Source organism: Rissa tridactyla, chromosome 2 (assembly GCF_028500815.1).
Source record: "Rissa tridactyla isolate bRisTri1 chromosome 2, bRisTri1.patW.cur.20221130, whole genome shotgun sequence".
Taxonomy (NCBI): Eukaryota; Metazoa; Chordata; class Aves; order Charadriiformes; family Laridae; genus Rissa; species Rissa tridactyla.
In genome coordinates, this window is record NC_071467.1 from 58,389,141 (window position 1) to 58,414,354 (window position 25,214).

The following is a 25,214-nucleotide window of genomic DNA, read 5'->3' on the forward strand; positions in this document are numbered from 1 at the left end:
TGCCTTACAGGGGTCACAGTCTTAAGTAATCTGACCTAATTTAATAACAGAGAACATAAAGACAGCACTTTTTCCCACCAATCATCCCACTTATCCAACCCCCAGACAGTCCTCGGGTGTTGCAGTAACTGTTGTGTCCTCATCTGGGCCCATTTTTAGGACTGTAATCAAAACTTAGCAACGCATCTGTGAAGTGAATGTGGTTTAGTATATATTTTTCTGGATTCAAAGTTTGTTATGTTACCTGATAAAATGGTCTAGTCTTGAGCTATTTGCTATACAAACAATATTTCAAAGAAAAAACAAGAAGCTGCTACAGTAACATGATTTTTAATTTTATATTCTTCTATGTATGCAGCACTCTGCAAACCTGGTAGGTGACACTGCTTGTGATTATTAAAGATTTCTTAAGATGAAAACCAAGCAAGATAATTTAAAAATATTTACCATAATTCAGGAATTCTTTGAATTATGATTAAGGAGAACCAGACGTTAAGAAAATCTCATTTGCACATACCCTTCACTTCTCTCTCATCTGCACTTGCCCATGATAATGACGTTGTGCTTGACAAAAATTGTAAGGTACATATTTAATGTAGTTTTAATCGTCTCCTCATGAAAATGAGAGTGTCATTAGCTGAGTCACCAATGCGCCTTCCCCATCCTTGATTAGGAAAACTCTGCTAATACGTATAGAAATGTCAGGGGGAGGTGGGGGCTCCCTTGGGGTCCATCAGAGCAGGGCCTGGCAGCCATGGCCCGTCGCACTGTCCTAGCCTGGGGCATCGGGCACCTCCCTGGGGTGAGGTGATGGGCTGGGACGTGGGCTCACAGGTGGGCCTGGCATGCCATAGTGGACTGCGTTGAACTGGGAGAAACGTGAGGCTCATGGCTGGTGGAAACCCATCCCTTGTAAGTCCTTCCTTCTCAGGAGCTGGAGTGAAGGTGTTCCTTGTCCGCCACCTGGGCAGCTGCACACTTCTGCCCCGGCGCTCTATGTCCTTTCTGTGGGCTCTGACCCAAGCACCTCACGGGTCAAAGTCAAGACTGTGACTCGGTTGAGTTGTTGGCACTGACACAAATCCCCGAGCGGGCAAGTGCAGGGCACGTGGCGCTGGCGGGGAATGTTTCTGCAGAAGCTTTGTGGCTAGAGAAGGTGTCAGGCTGCTTTGGTGGGGCTCTGAAGGAGACTTTAGATGAATGTGTAGCAGGGGATGCAATTCTTGCATTTTGTTGAGGAGCTCTGGTGTTTCAGTGCTGTGTGGGCATAAATGGGCAGATCATTGCCGGGTCTGGAAAAGCAAGTGGGTAGAAGGGCAGAAAATACAAACCTGTACTCTGATATTGCCTTGCTGTTTTATGGAAAGATAAATGAAGAATAAACTAGAAAAGATTGTCTATGAAGGTGCCAGTAAAATAACCTTTCCCTGTGGTGGCATAACTGTCTGTTTAGGTGAGCTTGATGGTCTTCAAGGTCACCTTGGAGAGGCCTGTCCATTTGAGATGAGTGCTGTGATGGGAGCTGTTGGCTCCTTGTTCTCAGAGACGTGCTCAGGGGAGCTGCTGGTCCCTGCTGCCAAGCTGTGGAGGCTCGCTGTGTGGGCAGGATGATGGTTGAGTGACAGCCTGCCTCTTGAATTTAGTGTAGGTGTGAAAAAGTTTCCAGTGTTGATGAAAACTCTTCTCATAACGCCCCAAAGGACTCCAGGAAGAGGCCTCCCTGTTTTTTTTCATGCTGGAGACAGGTATATACGGGGAAGAAAGATCACAGATGAACACCAACCCCACTGACAAATCTCAAAATAAAGGAGATCTTTCAGTTGTCCCCACAGCTTCTAATGTAATTTCGTTCAGGCTATTGATTAAGGTGAACTTAGTGAAATGTTCTAACACTCTGAATTGGTGAGCTGGATAGTAGATTTCACTACCTGTACATAAGAATAATGTGTTTGCCTCCTTTAGCTACTGGCGTAAGTAGAATCATGGAATCATAGAACCGTCTAGGTTGGAAGGGACCTTTAAGATCACCAAGTCCAAGCATTAACCTAACACTGCCAAGTCCACCACTAAACCACCTCCCTCAGCACCACATCTACTTGTCTTTTAAATACCTCCAGGGATGGGGACTCAGCCACGTCCCTGGGCAGCCTGTTCCAATGCTTGACAACCCTTTCTGTGAAGAAATTTTTCCTAGTATCCATCCTAAACCTCCCCTGGCACAACTTGAGGCCATTTCCTCTTGTACTATCACTTGTTACTTGGGAGAAGAGACCGATTCCCACTTGGCTACAACTACGTGAAAGGAGGTTGTAGGGAGCGATAAGGTTCCCCCTCAGCCTCCTTTTCTCCAGACTAATAGTAACCAGTTAAAAGGGCATCACATCAGGTTTTGCCTTAAGAAGAAGATGAAAAGATAATTGCTGGATAGGCAAGTGAGCATGGGGGACTGCAAGAGGGTGGCAGCTCAGCAAATGAGACAAGACTGGTTTTGAACCCGTAACAGTCTTCTTTCAATCGGTCCAGTTTTAAGGCTGTCATCTCCCCTGGGCAGAGAAGGTCTCTCGGTCTCGGTGTTTCCTGGCTCTGAGAACCGACTCCCCTCTCCTGCGTGCGGCTGTGGGCAGCGAGGACAGGCCTTTGACTCTGGCTTACGGCTTGGCTTCTTACCCTGCATAAGCTGATCCGCTTTCAGTTTTGCTGGTATTCTGCTTGGCATTCTTTTTATGAAGTGTTTTTTTGTTTTGTAAAGACCTATTTATCCCTCCCTTCCCTGCACCAATGGAGATTTATTAGATCGCGTGGCAGCCTGCCATCTTCCTTATTAACCAAGCTTTTTCCCAAATAAACATGTTCCTTGTGTACACTGCCTCCTATTTATGATTTACTTCCCATTATAAAGCTACAATCTGCAATATTAAAAATAATACACAGACAGATGTTTATCAGAGGTTGAACAGGGTTTTATTGTACTGACTCTGGTATTTGTGGTTTATATTTCTTTAATCTCTAGCGAAGTGTGCTTCCTCCCACCCTCCCCAATTTACTACTTCTGCCTCTTATTACCCTTATAACAGGTGATGATGCCCTTTAAACATATTTTCTTTCAGGCTGTTATGTGTTGCAATATGAAAGGGAGTATGAAGAAGTATGATGACATACTTAAAATGGAATCTTTATGTAAGAAATTAGAAATTAGGCCTTTATTCTAGTGATCTAGATCCACCCGGAGGCAAAGAGATTTTCGCCTTCTACTTCTCTGGTGCCAGCAGGGTATTTGATCACCCTCTGCTGGTTGTACTGCCAGGGCTGCTACCAATTCCCTGGATTTTGGGAGGGTGCCTTTACACTCTGGATAACTCCCAGACATCACTTAGGATTTTATTTTGTTTGTTTGTACTATGTTACTACGATTTAGCCAAACCAATTTGAGATCACTGGCTGCACGCACAGTTTTTTATTTTTTATTCGAACGGATGGAATAGAACTCTGCCCCTGGGTCAGATAATCATCTCAGAACAGTTAAATAAGTAGCTGTGACATGCATCGTAACAGTGGCCTAAACTACCATATTTTTTCAATATGACACTTTGTCGCTTTTTTTTTTCTTGGCCTGTGGTTGGATTTACATTACAAAAACAAACAGCACTTAGCTATAATTAAAAATGCCCTACAGTAAGTGGGATGACAAAACAATGGGAATGCTGTTCATATGGATGAAGTCAAGTGTAAATGAAGTCTAAAAGAATTAAGTTGAATGCAAGGATAAAATTATCTTGTTGGATAGGCACAGAAAATGTAAAATAAGCCTACCCAATACAGCAGATCTTGCATTTCACAATAAAAAACTCTGATCAGAGGAGTTTTTTGTATCACCAGACAAATCCATCTTTTGCCCTTGCATCAGAAACGTAGCCTTCAATTAACAATTTGAAATGCAGTCATATATTAATGGGTATTTGTGTGTAGAGAGTTTACACATACAAGTATCTACCTTAAACACGTGAACCATGTGCTTATTCATACTACTTGCATACAGTTTAGAAAAATAGGAAACATTCATAATAGTATTCTTAGTATTCCTTTTTTCCCAAGGTAGTCTCGTTCTACCTGGAAGTATGCTTATTAAAACTTTATGTTGAAGAATCAGTATATCGGCAAGATAAATTTTAAAATTATGCTGCAGACATAATTACAAACATAGTAAGATAAAAGTGTAAGAAGGGCTGGTTTTTTCAGCCTCCAGTAGCTGTCATCTTGCTTCAGGTTTAGCTCTAGTCAGAGCCTTGCTGACCAACCTACTGATGTTTCACTAATTGCCACTTGAAAATGAAGAGGGAAACTGCCTAGCTTTGAAACATTATTCATGAAAGAAGGATCGTGCTGGCTTGTTTTCAAAACGGGAGCTTTTCCCCCTCTTCTTGTCTAGACAAGCCAAGTACAGGACTTCGTGCTGAAAAGGGCGCTCTGGTGTGTCATTAGGCACATTGGTCTAGTCTGCACTGGTCTGGATTTCCCTGTCAGAGTGTTTTGAGGTCACTCCTAGTATTTCAGTACAGACCTCTGCAGGTCTGTTTACCAACTTTCAGTTTGACGATACGCTAATATTTGCTTCTGACTATCTCCATCAACCTGACTTTGATCCTTTACAAGGAAGGATTCTCTTCTAGTTTTAGAAAAAGCACACCCTGTTTAAAGGCATTTACTACGCAAACTACTTCAAGGTACTGCATTTTTGTTTACAAGTCACAAATACCTGCTGCTAAGTATGCTCCGTGTTCAAAAGTATCTGTATTTTCATTGATTAAGCTGTTTAATTAATTTGTCCCATTCATACATTTTTCCTTTGAGTATTTCCTTCAGACTTCAACAGAACACGATTATACAGGGTAATTTTTGCACTTTCATGTCCTCCATCGGATATTAAATTTTGTTAGATTTACAAGTTACTTTTGCATGTGCATGTGTTGTGGGTTGATCCCGGCCAGCAGCTAAGCACCCGCACGGCCGCTCGCTCGCCGCCCCTTCCTGCCCCACAGGAAGGGGAGAGAATAGGAAGAGCAACAGCAAAAACACAGCTTAGAAAGTGAAGGAAAGAGGGGAAAAAAGTCAGGCAAAGGCAGTCACTCATCACCTCCCTCAAGTAGACTGATGCCCAGCCCGTCTCTGAGCAACAGGAAGACAACCCCGCTTTTTTTTATTGCTCAGCATGATGCTGTATGGCATGGAGAATCCCTTTGGTCAGTTGTGGTCACCTGTCCTGGCTGTGTTGCCTCCTAGCCTCTTGCCTCCTCCCTGTGAGGAGCGGGGTGAGGAAAAAAGAAAGCCTTGATGCTGTGCAGGCACTGCTCAGCAATAGCCAAAACACTGGTGTGTTATCAACACTATTTTGGTCACAAATCCAAAACCCAGCACCATAAGGGCTATTATGAAGAAAGTTAACTCCATCCCAGCCAGGCCCAGTACATGGTGACTGCTTTCTTGGCAGACAGATTTGGTGGGAGATCACAAGGCAAGATGATTTTGGCAACACGGGCCATTTTAAAATAAACACAGAATTCCTGCGGTATTGCGAGCAACCTTCCAGTCAACGTGGGCACATCAACAGGGGACGAGAGGCCTGATGACTTTTTTTATTCACCTTGACCAGGGTGAATAATGGTGAATAATTCACCTTGACAATGGTTCCCAAATCTGAGGGAATGAGGAAGTAGCCATAAAAATTTACAGGAAAGGTTGATTGAGTCTGCTTTTTGAATTCAAATTTCTATGTGGTCCATTATCCAGGAAAAAAAAAAACACCAAAAAACCAAAGCAAAACCAAACACCTTAGAGCACAATTTTTTTCCTCTGGTTAGTCCTCTTATGGTAATGTTAGTTAAAAACCAGAACTTTAAAACTTTAATAGAGTGACGAAAATTCAATGCTTCATTTGGTCTTTTGTCTGAAGACTGTATAATCTGGTGGCAAATAGAAATGGAAAGTTCTTAGCTTTAATTGCTTTTGAGTTGACATCCTGCTTGAGAACTTTATATCATCCATGGGGGAAGCGTGGAAAGCTTTGTATCAGGACTCAACACAAAGACACAGGAAAGAATTAAAAATTGTAGCCAAAGTAACAGGCCAAACATTCTAACTTCAAGCAATATGGTGTTTGATATTTGTCTTTCAAATAGAAGCAGTATGTCCTTTACCCCTCTAATTTCACCCTGTGTTATACTCCTCATTTAAGATCCTTGAAAGTTTGAACCCTTTCAAGCCAACTTTTCTAATCTTCCAAGGCAGCTTTGTTCTTTTCTTGTTCCAGTTTCTTACTTCACGAAGTTGCAGAAATGGGTTGTAATTATCAGATTGTTAATATTGAGACTGATCTTTAGAGTCTCCTTTCTGAAAGTAACTGTTAATGACCTTCTTAGTTCCTTAGGTTTCAAAGGCTTACTCCGGTTATGAAATTTTTAAACTCTATACTCAAAACAGAAAAACTAAGCCCTTAAATGCCTCTTCAGCTCTTTGTTGTAGCAGAGAAGGACAGGGTGACAAAGGAGCAGGGGAAAAAATTTTGTTTGTACAGTATTTTATTGTACAATTTGAGTAGTTCAGGTATTACAGGGTTGGACTGAAAAAGCTTAAATCTTGAGGACCTTCTTTAGGCAAATACTCACTGATTTTTAAGTGCAGTTTGACCAAGTGGAATGAAAGGATAAATTTTTTTTCCAGAGGAAATGCTTGTTTTTCTTGCATAGTATTTTATGGCTTTTATTTATATTCCTAAGTAGCATTTTATGTGTTGCACATGTTGATGTATGTATTTTTGCAGCAGCAGATTCTTGCTGGTACATGTACCAAAATGCCATTAATACTGTTGATGAAAAGTGTTCAGAGTGAAGTCCGCAAATCACTTTTACCTACAAAGCACATTTCCTAAGAAAAATTATTTCGTTCACTTTCCCAATTTATTTTTCCCCTTATTCACTATTATTTTGCTTATGTTACACATCAGATTCGTGTGGGTTAGTATCGCACCTCGGTAACTGTTTTAGGGGCTTTTTAGAACTATAGGTCCTGTTGTCTCAGTTCAGAGCAAGTAAGGGCTGTGAATATTAAAGGAAAGTCTCTTGTTGATACTGTTGAAACTGAACAAGTGCTGTCTCTTTGCTGGGAAGGACCAGTGACCACCTCTCTTAAGCAGAATCAGCTAACCCAAACTGCAGCCCTCGGGGAAGCCCGGTGTTCAGGGCATGGCACCGCTTTAATGAACTACTTGTGAGTGTTCCTTGGGTTTAATTCTGTCTGCTTTGCCTTCGCTTGTGAACGAGAATGGCCAGAATTTGTCAACGTGCTGGAAGTGTAATCATTAAATTATAATTTGTCTAGATATAATATGTCCTCTGTTCTATATGTGTAGTGTATTTAACTTTGGAACAAGCCTAGTGAGAAAGCTCTTTATAATTGCTTGAATATTTTTTGTGAACATTTCTTAATTACATCTCAAATACTTACTATAAAGCTTCGTTTCTGGAAGTGACATTTAAATGATCAGTTTAGCAGAAGGGCAATGGAATTTTAATTATCAACCATAGTAGACATCCTTAGTACATTAAGCCTTATTTAAATACTGAGGTTTTACAGCTTCAGACAGAAGACAAGTCAGTCAGACGGAAGCCCTGTCTGACTGGGCTCTGAAAATTAAAGAAAAAACATCCAAGATGACAAGGCACTGGACTATAATTCCTATAAAAAGCTAGCACTGGTTAGCACTTAGTCTTTACCAGTAAACAAATGGCCAAGGATGGAGGTAATGTCATCCTTGTCTGAAGGGGTGACTGCGTAGCTCTCCTGTCGGTGGGAGACAAGGTAAAGAGTTTTCCCTTGATGTTTGTTTTTTAGGAGCTAGACATCAGTCTAGCGAGGGATCTTACACAGGATTTGTTAGCCAGCCTGTATCCTTTTGCAGAGAAAGGGAGAGAAGAAGGAACTTGAGGCAACAAAGTTTTTAATACTTGGTCTCGTAGGAATTGTTCTCATGATTGAACGATATTTGGGGGAAACAGTTCTTTTCTTTGTAATGAACGAAATGTACAAAATATGGCATGCCTGCTTATAGTGTTCAGCCACTTTATAGAGGCTTTAGAAGTTTACTGACTTTGTTAAGCAAACTGGCATGTGGGAGTTCAATGTGCAGACTGAGTGCTTGATTGTAATTAGTTGGGAGACTGGCAAATTGGCTTTGGGAAGGCAGTTAAGGAATAATTGTCTGTGTCTGGACAGGATTGTTCCTGGTTACAAACTATACCGCTGCCTTACAGCTGATGCTGTTTTACATTGTGCAAGAGTTTTTTAATATGCAACAATTATTATTTTTATTCATAGTGCTGTCTTGCCCTATATACGCAAGGTGCCACACAAACATGCATGAGAACACAGTCTTTGTTCCAAGTGAATTGTAATCGACATGAACTACAAAAAAATATTGTCTCGTTTTTAAGAAGAAGTTTAATTTCCCTAAACGGCAAATCTGGTTTACTAGTGGATTGATTCTGGTGATCTAGAACGTGTCACGTATATATTTATACATGCAATGCTTACAAATACTATATTATTTATTCTGGGGATGAAGTTCCAAAGACCCATCCACCACGATAACATCTACTTGAAAAAGACTGCTTCTCATATCAGTCATTCTAGCAGTGAAGAAGGTAAGCACCAGTTCCCTCACAAATTTCTGTTTTGGTTTCTTTTTTGCCTTTCAGAGTGCAAATTCACCTGCGCCAGTGGTAAATGCTTGTATCTTGGTTCATTGATTTGTAACCAACAGAATGACTGTGGGGATAACAGTGATGAAGAGAACTGTCTGCTTGTAACAGAGCATCCACCTCCAGGCATCTTTAGCTGTAAGTACTGTCTCTTTGTGTGCATCTGTGTATCTATGTATGTCGAATATGTCCCTTTACCTCAGAAATAAGTCTGTTCGGCAACTTGGTCTGCAGTATGATATCTGGGGGGGATGAGACAGAGGAAGTAAATACTGTTTTTCTCTGAAGCAGCAGTGATTTGTAACATGCTTTCTCTAGGTTTTTAAGCCTGGAAAGTTGTAGTTGTGCAGACGGAGTTTGTGCCGCAGATATTGATGTTCTAATCATATGGATCATATGTGACTTCTCAGAAAGAAAGCGTAATGTATAAATGATTAAATAATTTGTTTTCCAACGTTCTAAAAAACATTTTGTGCTTTGTCTGTTTGACAGTCTTTATATGTTATTAAGACTACTAAGAAAGGCTTTTGTAGGTATATATTTAAAATAGCTTTAGTTGCTATTCTTTGGTGCATAAGTATCTCACGCAGAGTGCCAGAGTTTATCACCAGAATCGCTCTCTTAGTGTTTTGCCCTCAGTGATGTACACTAAAATCAAACTTTGATTTTGTTTTTGTATAATTGCAGTAATTTATTTTTAAACCACAATTCAGCTTTCTGGATGGGGAGAAATTTTCTAATAATGCTTCTGGTCTACAAATGCAATAGAAGTGCTGTTAGATTACTTACTGCTTTCTGAATGGTTTGGTTCTGCCCATACTGACGTCCCTCAGCACGCTGTTTCACCTAGGGTTGTGACTATGACTTAGGAATATCTGTGTTACTTCTGTTGTTATTAATAATAGGAATTACAAGCGGCATGTATCTGTGATTTTTGTACGAATGCATGTGCCATTAGGTAGGACTGAATCACTGGAGTGGATTCATAATAGAAGATGAAGTCAGGTGTTGGATATGCACCTTTCCTCCTCTGCCCTCCAACCTCCAATTGAACATCTGTCTAAATGTTGTACTGTATATCTTTTTAAATCTTGTACTTTGTGGTACTTTGGTACCTCTGCAGTGATTTCAGAGGTTTTGAAATAATAATGGCCTACATATACTTTTATATTATTTCATTTTATTTTTGTTTCAATTTCATTTTTGTAGTGGATCCCTTTCCAAAGCCCCAGGAATAGCCGAAGGCTTTGGTGATGGGTCCAAATCAAAATGTCACATGTCTTTCCTCAACTTGGCTTTTAAGTTGTAAAAAGGTTATGCCTTCTTATTTGTGCATGCAAAACTTGTAAGCATACCTTTAAAGTTCAAATAGAGGAATTTTTTTGGCTGGGTTACTGTACAGCTCTTCTCTTAAACTGAGCCAGCGCAACCGTTTGCCCAAAAGGAGCCATGAAAACCACTGTGGTAGCAGACGGAGGGAAGGACTTTGGTGACAAGCAGCAGTTGGGGCATCACAGGTGGTGGCCCTGCATAGCTGCGGTGGGACGGAGGCAGCCTCTGAGTTCCTAGGTGCAGTCCTACGTGGAACTCCAAAAGCCTCCTTCAGCTTGAGGTGTGATAGCCAGGACACCATTGGTTTTTCAGTACGCCCCGTCCCTGTGTCAATCGAGCAGCGATGACAGCAGCGTGTTGGCACTGCGTGCTGGCCTTTTCCTCAGGAGGCCTTTGGACTGTAGAAATGGTTATTTGCGTGATCCAGGATCTGCAAACTTCCTGGTCTCCTCCTAGGACACATCCCTCCCTTCAGGCATTGCAGAAGCCAGGCATGCCTGAAAGGGAGCGGCGCTGGTCAGCTGGCAGTTGTAGTTGTGCAGACGGAGTTTGTGCCGCAGATATTGATGTTCTAATCATATGGATCATATGTGACTTCTCAGTCACCATCCTCTTTACCTCCAGCGGTGTAAAGTTTATCCAGACAAAACACGACAAAACGTGTCTGCAAAAAACCTTCAGTGGCAGGTTTCCTACTGCTTGCACGGGAGCTTCAGTTGGCGCCTTTTATGGCCCTGTCTCTGGGAAGTTGTGCAGGTCAAAGTGGCGGCATTTGTCTCACTTTTCAGTGGACATGGATAAAAAGTGTTTGCTTCCTTCTGAAATCAGCCTTTTACAGACATGAGGACTGTTACCACCCATCTGTCACCTTCTGGGAGGGTTTAAAAAAACCAAAACCTAAATAAAACCAAGTTCTTTCACATGAATTATGTTTGCTTAAATCAGTTATATTTGTTATTTTTTTCTGACTCCTCCTGAAATATGGTGTCCAATAGTCCTACTTCAGACCTCCCCCATGCTGACTGAAGAGGAATAATGAGGTAAACAGTTCAAGAAGTATATTTGCTGGTTTTGTAACAACATTGCAAATGAGTTTGTACAGGAAATACTTGATTTATTAGTAGGAGCATTCCGAAGTGTTTAAATTTTTGATTACCTTGTGGCAGAGAGGGCAGTTCATTATTTGGTGTGTTTGGGGATATTGATAATGACTGTGCTTTTTCATTGCAATAGGGACTGTGCGACAAGTGCTGGTAAATAAAGGGACTTCTTGTTTTAACTGAAAAGGCCAAAACCCAGTGAAACAGGGTACTAATGGTGAAACAAAGAGAAAAAGGATCAAAGCCAGATGGAAAATCATACAACCAGAAGCAGTGTTTAAAACAAATGAGGATTAGTGATATTTATCATGTTCTGGCTATTAAGCAGGCTGTTACATGGTAGAAATCAGTGCCAACTGGTAATAGGAAAGAGCATTATTACGAATGTGGCAGTTGGTTGCATTGGCTTATTCCAGCCTTGAAAAAATGTTTCTGGAATACTTGTTGAAGTGAGGTCCCCAGGCCTTAGAGGGATGACATGTTGAATTAAGGAACTTGTGCATGCTTTTGCTCAAATGATTTTAATGGGGATCCCTACCAGAGTACACCAGAGTATACGTGCCTGAAATGTCCCAGCTGACGAGGCTACCTTCCAGCACAGGACTACATATATTCTTTGGCCTCTCATTAGTGACAAGAAGGTAATACAGCTCTATAAGAAGAAAATGACTCTAAAAAAAAATCATCACTTGAGGAACTGTAAAGCAGGAATTTCTTTCTGGTCAGTGTTACGCATCAGCTCTGTTCTTGCACCTTCTTGCTTGTGCACAGTTCTTGAATGGGCAGGAAGCTGTTGGAAGGAGCCACGTGTAAGTGTGTGCTGGTCCACGTCCGAGCAGGGTGGCCTGCTCCTCCCTGGGACTGCCCCTGTCTTTACCTAGAGCACGTTGGCGTTGCTATGGTTTGCCTTCCCCTCTGCTGTTTCTTCAAAGAATCCTTTCCTCTTACTGTATTCAAGCCTTCTATCCTCCCATGGTGGAAAGACGATTCATCTCATTTCACAGTAATACATACACTGCCCCCAAATGATGTCTAAATAAATAAATTTTCATATGGAAGTTCTGTATCAGTTCATTTAAGCAGTACGTGCCGTGTTAGCGGTAGCCCATATTTCCTGGCTACCGAAGCATTTCTCATTTGTGTTCTTGCCAGCAGCCAAATCCAGGATGTCTCGTTGGAGCTTATTGTATAGCTTAGTTAAGTTGCACGAGCAGTGGTATAGAAGGATATTTTTTGTGGGTGACCTGCTCCCTGGATCTCGTGATTATAGCAGACGCTATCTCATTGTGTTCGAGGAGTTTAAATCTCCCACACCTGGTGTTCCTCTCTCCTTGCTATTCTTACTTGTCTCCAATGTGAAGGCTGTTAACTCAGTCTTTTAAGTGTTGCTACTGGATTCTATAAGATGTCTTATGTGTGCAAAGTTAAACAAAACACGTATTTTTTTGTAGCCCTTTGGTTTTATTTGGCTTTATTTATTACTTGGTTCCTCTGCTGACTTGTAGGTGGAGTTCCCTTACGCTGCTACACGGGCAATTTAGTCCGTACAGCACAGAGAAATTGGAGGGCAGCCGGGGAAAACCTGCACCAGCTCCAAGGTGTGTTAGAGTCTGGTTTTAGACAGCACGAGCTGCAGTCCAGCGAGTTGCTCAAAATACGTGCTACGGCATTTAAGCCAAACATGTTAAGGCAGCGGCTTGCTTGGTTTACAGTGGGATTTTTAACACAGGTTTGGTGATGCGTGTTGAAGCCTAGCTCCCCCTCCTCCATGAGGACATGGGGGCTACTGCACGTTTCCCCACAGGTAGCCTCCTGCAAAGTAGCCCGTGTCCACTTAACTGTTTTTATTTTCATCAACTATGAAGACTTACTGATCGGGATAATGGAAGTGACTGTTCTTTTGTCACTACTTGGAGGTCGAGGGTGTATTTAACAGCCCAAAGCCATGATGGGAAAAATGAGGTGAAGAATAGGATTTTAAACATTGCAGACTTGGCCTTGGCGGCAGCTTGCCGCTCCACGCGGCCCACAAAATTTGGACTCCGAGGAATTGAAACAATGTGCCTGCTTCTAGCAGGACACAGTTCATTTGTTCGAGCTTTTCCCTTTGTTTCGCAACAAATGATCAGCCTGCCTTGTTCTGCTAAAAGTAAATTGGATTTTGAAATGGGAAGTGTAGTCTGTTGTCTGCTTGCAGACTGCGGTGTCCAAGTCATGTCTAATTGAGAAGGGTTGCGATGGCGGAGATTTTAGTTCTTTAATTGTTTGGTGGAAAACAGTACAGGTAGTTATCTCTGCTGTGGTCTGTATGCGTTCGTGGGCATGCGAAACACAAATATTGACATGCATGAGAATTTGAAGAAGAGTAAAAGAAGGCAGAACAAATCCTTCTTGTCATGTGAAAATTATGTCTACATCAAATTTCAAGTTGTCAGCATTGATGGAGGTGATGTGTCATGGCTGTTTTGGCATAGAAGAGTTTGCTGTAGGAGTTCATTTTCCTCTGCAAGGTAAAAAAACCCAAACAAATCAAATATATAGCTCTCCCTTTCACCACCCCCACCTACTTCTGTCGGCTCTGAGCCTTGTAGGGATCTGCAGGGGGTTGGAGAATGATTCTGTTTTAAAAACAAAAAGCTCAATCAAAGGAAAATATTTTGTTTAAAGAGACCTTTGGCATCCCCCTCTAACTGTGACACTGAAATTGCACAGATAAAAACAACCGCTTAGATTTACATTTTGATTGTGCTTCTGCTTTCATGTGTGCCGGGCTGTCCCACTTCAGGTGAAATTTATCCATTTCTTTAAATATTTAGCAGTCTAGCGTTGATGTTAATGAAAGTCTGGCACTGCTATTTTGAGCATTGCAACAATGATAGTAATTTTCAGTGTCAGATTACTGCTTCTCGGAGGAAAAGGGAGATGGGAGGAGGGAAGAGCAGAGAGAGGGGAAAAAAAAAAAAAAAATTGTTTCGGGTCTAATAGAGTTTGTCATCAGCCTGGCTGTGCCAGACAGATGGATCATGAATACTGTCTAGACGCTCTCTGCCTGAGTGGAGCTGTGGTCTCTAAGGACAAGCAATGAGACGCCGGCTTAAGTGACTGGGGAAAGTCAGGACGTGCTCCCCTCTAATCAGTTACTGATCCGGGCTGATCCTGCCCCGCCGAGCGGGAGGAGAGGACAGGCCCCGCTGGTGCTGGGAGAGAGACGGTCAATACCCATCTCGGCAGAAACTTGGCGGGCAGGGGGCTTTAAAGGGGGGGGGAAAGGAGAGGGATGGTGTTACGGCGCTATTGATTTCAGCTGCATCGGCCCAGGGAGCGCGGGGTGATGGAGCTGGGAGTGTAGATCTCGGGAGGGGGTGGATTGGGAGAGCCATCATCTGGCATAACACATGCATAAAACTGCTCGGTCACCTGTATTTATTGATTGGTTTAGTCACATTATACGCTTGAAAAGGCTTATTTTACTTGCTTACTTTTCCTTGATTTGGCCCACTTGTTCAGAAGGATTGGTTTCTTCTCCTTACCTGGGGCTCCGTATGTCCCCGGCTGTTAAGATGAGGTTACGCGAGGCTGCCTACGGTTTGGAAAGGGGAAGCTGTGTTAACCAGGTGAGACCCGTAGCCTAGGGCAGATCTTGCGCTATTTAGTGATCTCTCATGCTGTTACTTGTCCTTTCTCTGTCACTAAGCGCAATTAATGACAAGGAAATAAAAAATTCTGATGTAGACAGAGCAATAAATATTTTTTGACTGGTGGAGTTGTAATAAAAACTTAATTTGATGCATATGCTAACTTCTTTAAAAAACAAGAGGTTTTCTGAGTTTTGCATTATAAAATAAGCCATAGCATTCTGGATTTTAGTTCTGTGTGTATATAACTACATACTAGATAGATAGCTATTTTTATTTAGAAAATCCAGTTGGTTTTCAGCCTGTAGTTCAGTCTTGTTTCTTAAAGTGCTATAAGCAGGTCCTGTGCTTTGTTTTGAAATTTCACCTTTGCGTATTTTTGAAGTACGTCATGGAACATAAGCAGTTAAGATGAGCTTGAAAATTTAAAAAAAAAATGGCAAAACATTAGGGTGAATTTTGTGTTTTCCTTTAACATTTTGTATGTGTTTTTAAAAATACTGTATTTCCTGGTGTTTAATAAATGAAGTAGAACGCTTGTCCCATGAATTCTGTAACAAAATTGCAGTGGAATTCAGTAATGCTACAGTTTACCCATTCCTCATCTGGAGCCTTACAGTATTAGCGACTCTGACAAGCCAGACACACGTGTACGTGGCCAATAACAACCACAAAATACGCTGGTACGACATCAGGTATCTGCATCTGCTTACAAACAGGGCTGAACTCGACTCCTGGTAAGGAATTTCCATTTCACAAAGTTTCCAGTGGAACATTAATCATATTTTTACAGTTAATGAGAAAAAAAAATAAAAGCTCACAGTGCCCTGCAGATGAAAATGTGGGAATTTCAGTAGCTCTGAAATGCTATATTATTCGTTTGCAAAGTATGTAAGCCAGTTGTATCACCTTTAACCAAAATCTAGAAACAACATTTGTTAGAACTGTTTGTGTTTGTTCTTCATACACATTTCATTCACTCCTTCAATTCCTGTTAGCTTTCAGGACACTTCATCTAGTACTAAACATTAACGGTTTAGTACAATTACGCCTGGTAATGCTTTTGCTTTCTCCTGTTTCCTTTTTCTGCTACTGATTTCTTACAGATTCAAAAAAGACTATTAAGTGCTTAAAATGTACCGTGTGTTCAAATCTTCATTCAAAGACTGTTTTTAGGTATCTGAGAGAGTGCCTAAACTTCAGTCTGGAAATCTCAAGAGCAGTAGTGCCAGGCGTGATGTGACTTTCTATCTCACAGGTATGCTTGGCTCTGCAAGAGACAGGAGCTCCTTGTGGACCGCTATGGGGCAGGGAAATGGCCTCCCACAGACTCTGAGGGCACCCTTCTTCAAACTGTTTTCTCCACCAGAAGTGCATGGTAGCAAAAATATTTCATCAGTGCAGGCCTAAAACTAAAGTACAAGAACCACAGCACAGTATCATGCCACGGGCACAGTTCTCCCCCTGGAGAGAGGAAGAGAATAAACTGTGAGACAGTTATTTTCAGACGTTATTTCACGTACAAGTAGTAGGTGCTCAGGAACGACATCAGAAATCATAGACTGGAACTGAACAACTTCTGTTGATTTTATTCTCAGTCCACATTAGTAAGTATTGTTCATTGCTGTCCTTCCTCTCTACGTTTTCATTTGCAGGGGTCACACTGTACAGCGCGCCAGGAGCTGCCTGGCTAAATCTCTGTAAGTTTTACCCGCAGGTCTGAAATCCTCCTGAAATGCTCCTGTCTCTTGCAGAGCCAAGCATACCTGTGAGATAGATAGAAAGTCACATCACGCCTGACACTACTGCTCTTGAGATTTCCAGACTGAAGTTTAGGCACTCCCTCAGATGCCTAAAAACAGTCTTTGAATGAAGATTTGAACGCACAGTACACTTTGAGCACTTCAAATTCTCTTTTGCATCTGCAAGAAATTTTAAAGCCACTGCTCTTCTCTGTGGCTCATTCAGTCCACATTGGTTATCGCTGGTAAATGCTCATTAGGAGCACTGCCTTTGTGCTGTGTCTGCACTTGGCTAATACAAGCTTAGAGGAGCCGTCACAAACTATTTCTTCTGTACAGCATCGGAAGCTGTTCAGGTGTTTAGGTAGTATGAAGATTACTTACATTTTCATATGGTTTAGCACGTGCTTTGAGGCTGCTTTTTTAAAAAGAAAAAATAATTTTAAAAAACTCCTCACAAAAAAAAGGGACAGAGTCAAACTAGACAACCTTCCTTCGCTAGGAATGCTGCAGACTGGGATGTTTGATTGCTTTTCATTCTGCAGATGCATATCTGACCCTTTATCTCCAGAAACTCTTCATCTCCCTGATGAAATGAACCACCTTAATTTTTCTTAAGCAGGCTCATCCTCTCCTTCTGTTTTAAAGTAACAGCTGAGATGAAGGTGAATTGTGAGTTTTCTTGTATGCTGTGGTATAAGTAAGTGCACGCTGAAAATTTTCTGTCTGAAGTTTCTGTGTAACGTAGCATATAGCATCATGTTTGTGTTCAAAGAAATCCCTGCTTTTCAGTGATCTCTCTGGTCTGTATTGTGCATGAAATGATGTTTTTCCATATCACGTAGTGTTTAACCAAAGCACGTTGCTTTGGCCATTAGTCTGCAGCTATTTTTCTCAGACTGGAAAGCCTGAGAAACCCGATTTTCTCCACAGTTTTGCAAGTGTTGGAAACCGGCATAAGCCAGTGTTGCCCCTTGTGGTCGCTCCCTCAGCTGTCCCTGTGCAAATGTTTGTGCAGCCACACAGGAATTGGGTGGGAGACCCAGTCTGGTTCTGATGAACTCTGAGAAACTTCCACTTTGTTTTGGCCGGTGTCACGTCTGTGCTTCTGTTCTCAGCTCAACTGTGCAAACTCTTGTGCCGGCACAAAGCAGAGGGCAGTACAAGTGCCTCCATTCGGTGGTGGTTTATCCTTGACTGGTTTAAGGTTTCCATGAAATGGTAGCGGTAGTAAATGCGCTAGTCCTTCCCTCACTGAAGTATATATGCTTAAAGATCTTTCCCTGTATACAAGAGAGTTTGGGAATTAAGAGCTAATTGTTGCTTTCCCCCTTCTCCCCCATTCTGAAAATCTCATCGTTTGTCCCTTTTTGTTACAGAGAAATGAAACAGAAGAATGAAGCATCAGAAGGGGTCTCTCGTGACCGTTCATGGGCTTGGGTTCATTTGGAATGAACCCATGCTAGTATAATGAAATATAACATTTCAATAACAAAGTCCAGTTTGGCTTAAGACGTGGGGCTTTATTGGAATAATGTTAGCTAGTTAAATGATTTCATAGGAACCAGCTGTCCTGGGTCAGATCAAAGGCCCAGCTAGCCCAATATTGAATCTGGCACTGGCCAGTTGCAGATGCTAAGTGAAAGAGTATAAGCAAATTAGATAAACAGTTGTGCTTTTCCCAGTAAACCCAGTTCCTTGGAGGAATGCTGCACTGCTCTGCGTGAGGAGCATGGGATTTCTGTCCTCCTGAGAGAATTCGACATTTAGAAGGGGCAGGAACTGAGGTGAAGAGGAAATGTCTCATTTCATAAGTGTAAGAATGAGAGAAGAGCCTTCAACCCTTCCCTAACCAGAAGATGTGTGGGCACATTGGTTTCTTCTATATTCAGCACATACTTTTCATGTTAAGGCATTTTGAATGTAGGACGCAAACTTGAAAGTGCTGAATTCATGTCAACCCGAAATACTCTTTACCTGGGTCTTTTCACTGATTTTGTGAGGAACAGATATTTTTAATTTCTCTAAGCTTACTCGGTTTTTTTCTGAGTGGTGTTGGAGTTGTTTTGGTCAGGATTTATGGACTGTGTGACAGCTTTAATAGTGAAACCAAGTCCATCTTGTGAGGAAAGTAAGCTTAAATTTGGCTTGAACGTTTAAAAACACAAACGCGCGCAGAAAGCCTACTGCATGTAGAAAACACAGTTGTCACCTGGGACTGTGTAGCACCCAGGCATCAGATACGTGTGTGTATATTACAGCAGGCTTCCACTCATTTTTGTTTTATTTCCATACACGTTGTATGCAAACGTAAGGAGTGAATACAGACTTCTCAGCATTAAGAAAAATACCAGCAACATAGAAAGATCTGTACCTCAGCTCCTGTGAAAACATAAATTGGGATTTCTATCTTTGTTTAAAAATGCCCACTCTTTTAATTATAGGTTTAGGGTTAAAAATCAAGGCTAATATATTTTTTTCACATTCTGTTTAGACCATAAACGAGACAGTTGACCAACTGTTTGTACTGAGCCACTGTTAGCAGCTAAAGGAAAACAGATATCAGAGTGAGTTGTTAAATTAATTGCATTTTGTATGTGATTGATAAATGTCTTTTCTCTAACTTAACAATACAGTTTAAGAGGCTAGAGAGCAATGAGTAACACAGTGTTAGTCCAACCATACATGATAAGATCGCAGCCCTGCTTATCTTTCCAGCGGTATTGCTCCACTGGTGGCTTCCTCTTTCCTTCTCAGATTTCTCCTTCTTCTTTCCTTCTGTTTCAGTATTGCTGCGTAATAGCTTCATAAATGTAAGACAGATTAAGGACCTGGGGGGTGTAGAGATAATAATGACGCACTATGTGAATACTGAGTCTGGCACCTAGTAGCACCTTGATAGAAATAGAAAGCTGTGATCACAGCATTAAAATATGCTAACAAGCTGAAGGAGCTAATGGGCTGAATTTTTACAGTGCAGATGTTCATCCGGCACTTGTGCTGAATGCAATAACAAATGTGTGGGGACCGATGGTGATATTATTGTGTTCTTGGCAGCACAGTCCTCCAAACCAATCTTCCTTTCTTTTATATTTTACCAAGATTTAGAATGTTCTTTTTTTGTGGTCTAAGATAACGAATGTAAGCGTGTATAAACAAATTGGTGTGACTAAGGCTGGTTGGGCTAGGGTTGTCTTTATTCAAACAGGGGGTTCTGTGAGAGTGGGTGCACCCCTGCATGTGGTGGTGGGGATCAGTATCTCAGTTCTAGGATAATTCGTGCTCTACATCTCCAACTAAGTTTCAGATAGTTTTATTGGTGTTGGTTTCAAAACCCAGATCATCTGGCCAGAACAAGCCATCTGCTTTGTGAAGCTGTAGAGCCACGGTCTGATGTAAGGGTCATGTCCCTGTGTTTTCCAGAGGAGAGTCGGTAGTCCCCTGGAGAACAGACACAGTGGCCTGTATTCAGTACCTCAGCCTGGCCACCCACCTCATGGTATTTCACATATTCGGTCTCTGCCTTTGTGTTCAGTGCTTTGCAGCTAATGCCAAGAATGATATTGCTGTCTCGTAGAACCTTTCAGCTGTTTCAGTAAGAAACGACCTTGACTTCTTTCCAGCAGATTCAGATATTCCTGAAGAAATTACCATTGGTACCAGTCAAAGATTGGCTATACATTGTCAGGAATCACTATGTTGCAAACCTGCTCTTTTTTTTTTTTTTCTTTTTTTTTCTTCTCCCTCCCTGACAAAGATACTGGCTTGTTTGTTTTAATTACCTGGATGAAAGGTGCATGTGGCTTTTGTTTGTAATAAGCTGCAGCTCTCGCTGTGAATACCTGTCACTTTTGATAGGCTGTTACGATGTAGATGATCAGTCAACTGGCCGTTACAACGCAGGTTTCAAACCAGTCCCCTTGTGACAAGCCTATTACATAAAGTATGGGAAAAATAAATCCCACTGATGTTAGAAAACTAAAGGAAGGACTGAAGTGATACAAGGAATGGAAGACTTGGTGATCAGTGAATACGTCTCGTCGACAATTCCAAGTATTCTTGGCATCTCTGACACAGACTTCCTGAGCAATCCTGATGAAATCATTATTGGTTTTCTTCCTTAATTTCTTTATTTATAAAATGGAGATAATGATGTTCATCTACTTTGCAGAAGTAATAAGAGAAGATGAAATTTTTACATGGTTGAAAAACATGCAAGGAGATTTTAAGCCGTAATAACCTCAGAAAAATGGGTATTATACTAGAAAAAATACGATGATAAGCTCACAGTGAGAATTAAAAAAAAAAGTTTAGAAAATGTGTTTTGTGTTGTATATTAACATCAGCACATACTGTCCAATATTAATAAATGTATCTTTATTTTTTCATTTGCATGTCAACACCTAAGAGCAGGGAAATGGGTCTGCTAAACAGTTTCTAAGTAGGTACATAAAAAGTCAATTTACATAAAAATGTGACTAGAGACAGAGGAATAGGAGTGAGATTCATCAGTCAACTATAATTCCACAATTGGAGCAGAATATCTTAAAAAATGGTGAATGTAATGATATTTGGTTGTGTGTTAGTGAAGTGTGAAGAGGAATATCAGAAGGATTTCATCAAATGAGGTCAGCAGCCAACAGAATGATGGATGAAATTCAATCTTGATTAACGCAAAGCAATTCATACTGGAGGGCAAAGTATGTGCTATTAATACAGTTTATTGGATCCTAATTAATTGTGTAATTTAAGGAAAAGGACCAAAGCATGACTAGGAAGGGCTGAATGAAGACCTTTTCAGAGAATCTAGTTGCGGCCAGATAAAATACTTTGAATCGATAAAAATAGGATGTGAATTGTTCTGATGCTGTTACTTAAATCAACATTTTACCTTTACCTAGAATGCTGTATTCAAGTGTTCCTGCAGCACAGAAGCGTGCTGTGGATGTAGAAAACATAGGAAAGCAGCAGAAAGAAGTTGAGAACAGACTTTGATATGAATAGAGGCCAAAAAGTTTGGAATTGTTTACTTTTGAGTCTAGGTAAAGAGTGGGGAAATAAAAAGGTACACAAAACTATGGGTGTTGAACAGAAGGTGGGTCAGGAACTTAAACTATGTCGTAAGATTAGAAGATCGCTCAGTGCAATTCAAAGCTGATAAAAAAGAAATTTTTTCATACATCCTGTCTTCAGGCTGTATACCTCATTACCGTGCGGTGTCATTGAGGCAAGAATTTAGCAATATTTAAAGAAAGGAAGCCTATGAACACTGAGTCCACTCGTGTGTAATCTATCCAAAGAGGAGTAGTTAGGAAATTTATAATGCTGAAGTTCCAGGCATTAAACTTATTTCTAACTGTAAGATTAGGTTACCAGCTTGAGATGACGTTTCCTCAGTCTTTTGGAGAACTGAACATCCTCATCCGCGAGGACAGCGCGTAGGTTCCCATGTGTGGTGTGAAACTAAAGTCCATAGTAAGTGGCTGGGAATAGTGTTTGTGTGAAGCTGTGATCAAAGTCCTTATGTGCAGTTTCTCGGACTTAAGTAATTACTGATATTGCATGTAGCAGCCTTCCGTCACATCTTATAAAGCAGAAATCTGGAATGTCTTGTCTATCTGTTTTTCATAGAAGGTGGTTAACTAGCATGGCTGGCACATTGAGTTGCTCAACAAGTGAAAACTGTGGTATCTCTGGCAGCCGGTGCTGGATTACCTATTGCACACCGGGCTGTAGCCCTGGGAGGGGTGCTGAGCACATCCCCAGCGCAGGAGAGCACGCCGACGGGAAACCTGTACTAGGAATTGCAGAGGAAGCCGGTTTAAGCAAGCAAGGTTTAGAATTAAATGTGTTGCAATACAGATTGGTATTTGATTGTTTGAAGCCTCCTATAGCCCTTCTGTCCATTAGGCTGGTGTAGTTAATAAACCAGACCTTCAGAAACGTCTGCTCCTTAAACATAATGTACTGAACTCCATACCTAAATGTTCAGCAGTAGTGGACAACGTTTCTAGACCTTCTCTTCTTGCAGATGGCAGCAGTTTCTTTGCTTATTGCAACATGAGCTATCCATTAATTAGGACTTTCGGAGAGAAATGTGTGTGTAGGCTGTGAGCATGCAGAGTGATGCAGAGAGGTGGGAAACAGATGTGTGGTCATATGTGCACCAACCAGCTACTACTCAGATACCCCGTCTGCTAATTAGCGGCTGGAATGTTGAATAACATCGGTGTTCGTGCGATTGCTTGAGTGCAGTCCTGCGTCTAGTTTTCACACTTGTCGTAATCTCTACACGGTACCATAAGTAACATGCTTCAATTAAAATTGTTTTGAAAGTGAGGTATCTAGAACTTCCTTGTTACAACAGATTAATTTCTTGGGTGGTCTCTAAGCGTAGGGCCATCAGCTCTTTGTACCCTTGGAGGGACAGCATTGGGTTAACACAGGAGACGAAACCTGACTCATCCGTTTTTCTTCCTGTCATGCTAATGAACCCAGCCTGTGCCATGTCAACTTTAAACTACCCCCTTGATGATTCTCCTTGTACCTCCTTCAGTGAAGAGTCAGCAAAGAGTAGCCAAAGTCTGCACTGCCATAGCTGGGGGAAGTGGGTGGTAATACTGCCTGTGTGATGAATGACTCCTTAGGAAACTATTGCAATTTGTCTAAAGTTCATATTTTATTGTATTATTCCTCAGAATTTCAATAGAAAGTGTTAGTATTTCCAACTGCTGTATGTCCTACAGATACAGGCATGCATGCACGCATGTATACATATATTCTAGAACAGCCTGTTTCCTTTCATGAAGTCCAGATCCGTGATACATACATTTCAGCCCTGCCATCATTATAGGAACAGGCAGTATCAGACAGCGCAATTAGTGTTGCCACGCTGGGGTTTTTAAGTTATCTACTACTCTATACTGCGCTGTATTCCAGGTAAAAGGCACATCTGTAGATCAGACAGAGCAACTCCAAATTTGCTGCCAGAACATAAACGCAGAGATGACTTTTCTCTGATCCAGTTTCTGCATCTGTAAAAATGTTTCTCACGCTTTCCTGAAACAACTTCCTTCTTTATCCATATGAAAAAGCTTGTGAATTAGAAGAGCGCTTCTAATCTTCCAGGTAACTGGGGAAATAATCCTTCTTTCCCCCTCCCCTTCTCCCCCTCCTTATCTTCCCTCCCCACAGAATGCTAAAACATTGTTTTTCCTCCCACAGTTGAAAGGTGTGTTTTGCAGAATACAGATGAGATATTCGTTGGCTAGCAAAAAATAAAGCGAAACAAGAGACATGTCTTTCAAGTACAAATGGGGCTTTAGAGATCTCGGTTGGAAAGCCTAATTTCTACATGAGTACAACTGTTTCTCCATATTGCCTGGAACACTTCGGTTACATATTTGGCCACACTTTCTATTATGGATTCTATAAAGACATCATTTGTCAAGCTAATAACTATGTACAAAAATGTTTATTCACAATAAAAATGGATTTCAGAGATCTTTGAATTGCACCCACAGATACAAGATTTTGCAGTACTTTGCAATATACCGAGCTGGATTAGAGGATAGTAATAATCAGGATTCCTTTCTCCATTCTGCAGGGCCAACTGAACTTAACTACTTATTTGAATGGTGTCAGCTATATATCCTTTTTAATATTTCTAATTTTTAGCCTCTCCGGTGAGGAAGCTGAAATACTATTTCACTGTCGAGCCCTTTCTTGCAGAGTGTGTTTTTCATGACACTGATGGTCTCTGACTGAAAAAGAACAATGATAGACTTTGTAGCATGTTCTACCTAGGTGCATAACTGGTTTTTGTAGGAAATGTGTATTTTTTTAGCTAAACAGAAAATTTGCCTTACTACATTACAAACAAATAGGGTCTTTTTAGAAATTCTTTTCTTTAATTATGTCATGTATAAGCCATATTCAAAAGGTGTCTTTGTCGCTGATTTCAACAGCAGTTAAGTCGCTTAAGTAGGAGTTAGACACACAAATATCTTTCTATATGTGACTATAGTAGCTATTTAAACTAAGGATTTAAGTAGACAGAATGTAATTATCCCCACTGCAAGACTAATAAGGGAAAAAAGCCATAGGATTTTGTAATAGCGACAAGTGGTCAAGGCATTACATTTATGCTTTGCTAGTTTTACCAGCTGTGTCTCATTCCATTATTCATACACACAGACAGACAGACAGACACACACGCACACACCTCTCTTCTAATTAATTATAGTTGTCGACCAGTGGGGGAAAAAAAACAACTCCAGAGGTGACTTTCCAGAGAAAATTTGATTTCAACGTGGGGCCACCAACCGCTAGAAGTCTGCAGATGTGAAACACCTTTTTGAGGTTTAAAAATCTAGTTACATCGTATGAATCTGAAAACCAAATGTGGTTATTGGGATTTTTCTTAGTGATCTGCTTATCTCAGTAAAAAAAAAATAAATCAGAAAAACCTTAGTGTTTTCTGCCTCACGTTGTGCATGAAGCTGGTTTTATGCATGATTCATAGTGATAAAACATTATTCTGGGGGAAATGACGGGAAGGCACGGGCACCGTGGGTTGGAAACCAGGGGTTTAAGTGTTACTTACAGATGGACAGGTATAGGTGATGATCCCACATAACTTGCATTCCTAAACTG

At 41.1% G+C, this 25,214-nt stretch overlaps 1 protein-coding gene across 3 annotated transcripts in view; it reads left to right on the plus strand.

Annotated features, from left to right (window-relative positions):
* Window positions 1-25,214, plus strand: part of LDLRAD4 (low density lipoprotein receptor class A domain containing 4) — a 298,353-nt gene that overhangs the window by 133,853 nt on the left and 139,286 nt on the right. For all 3 annotated transcript variants that reach the window (XM_054190618.1, XM_054190617.1, XM_054190619.1), the window contains one exon: window positions 8,748-8,888. In XM_054190618.1, coding sequence (XP_054046593.1) covers window positions 8,748-8,888 — 141 coding nt within the window. The remainder of the gene's footprint in view (window positions 1-8,747; window positions 8,889-25,214) is intronic.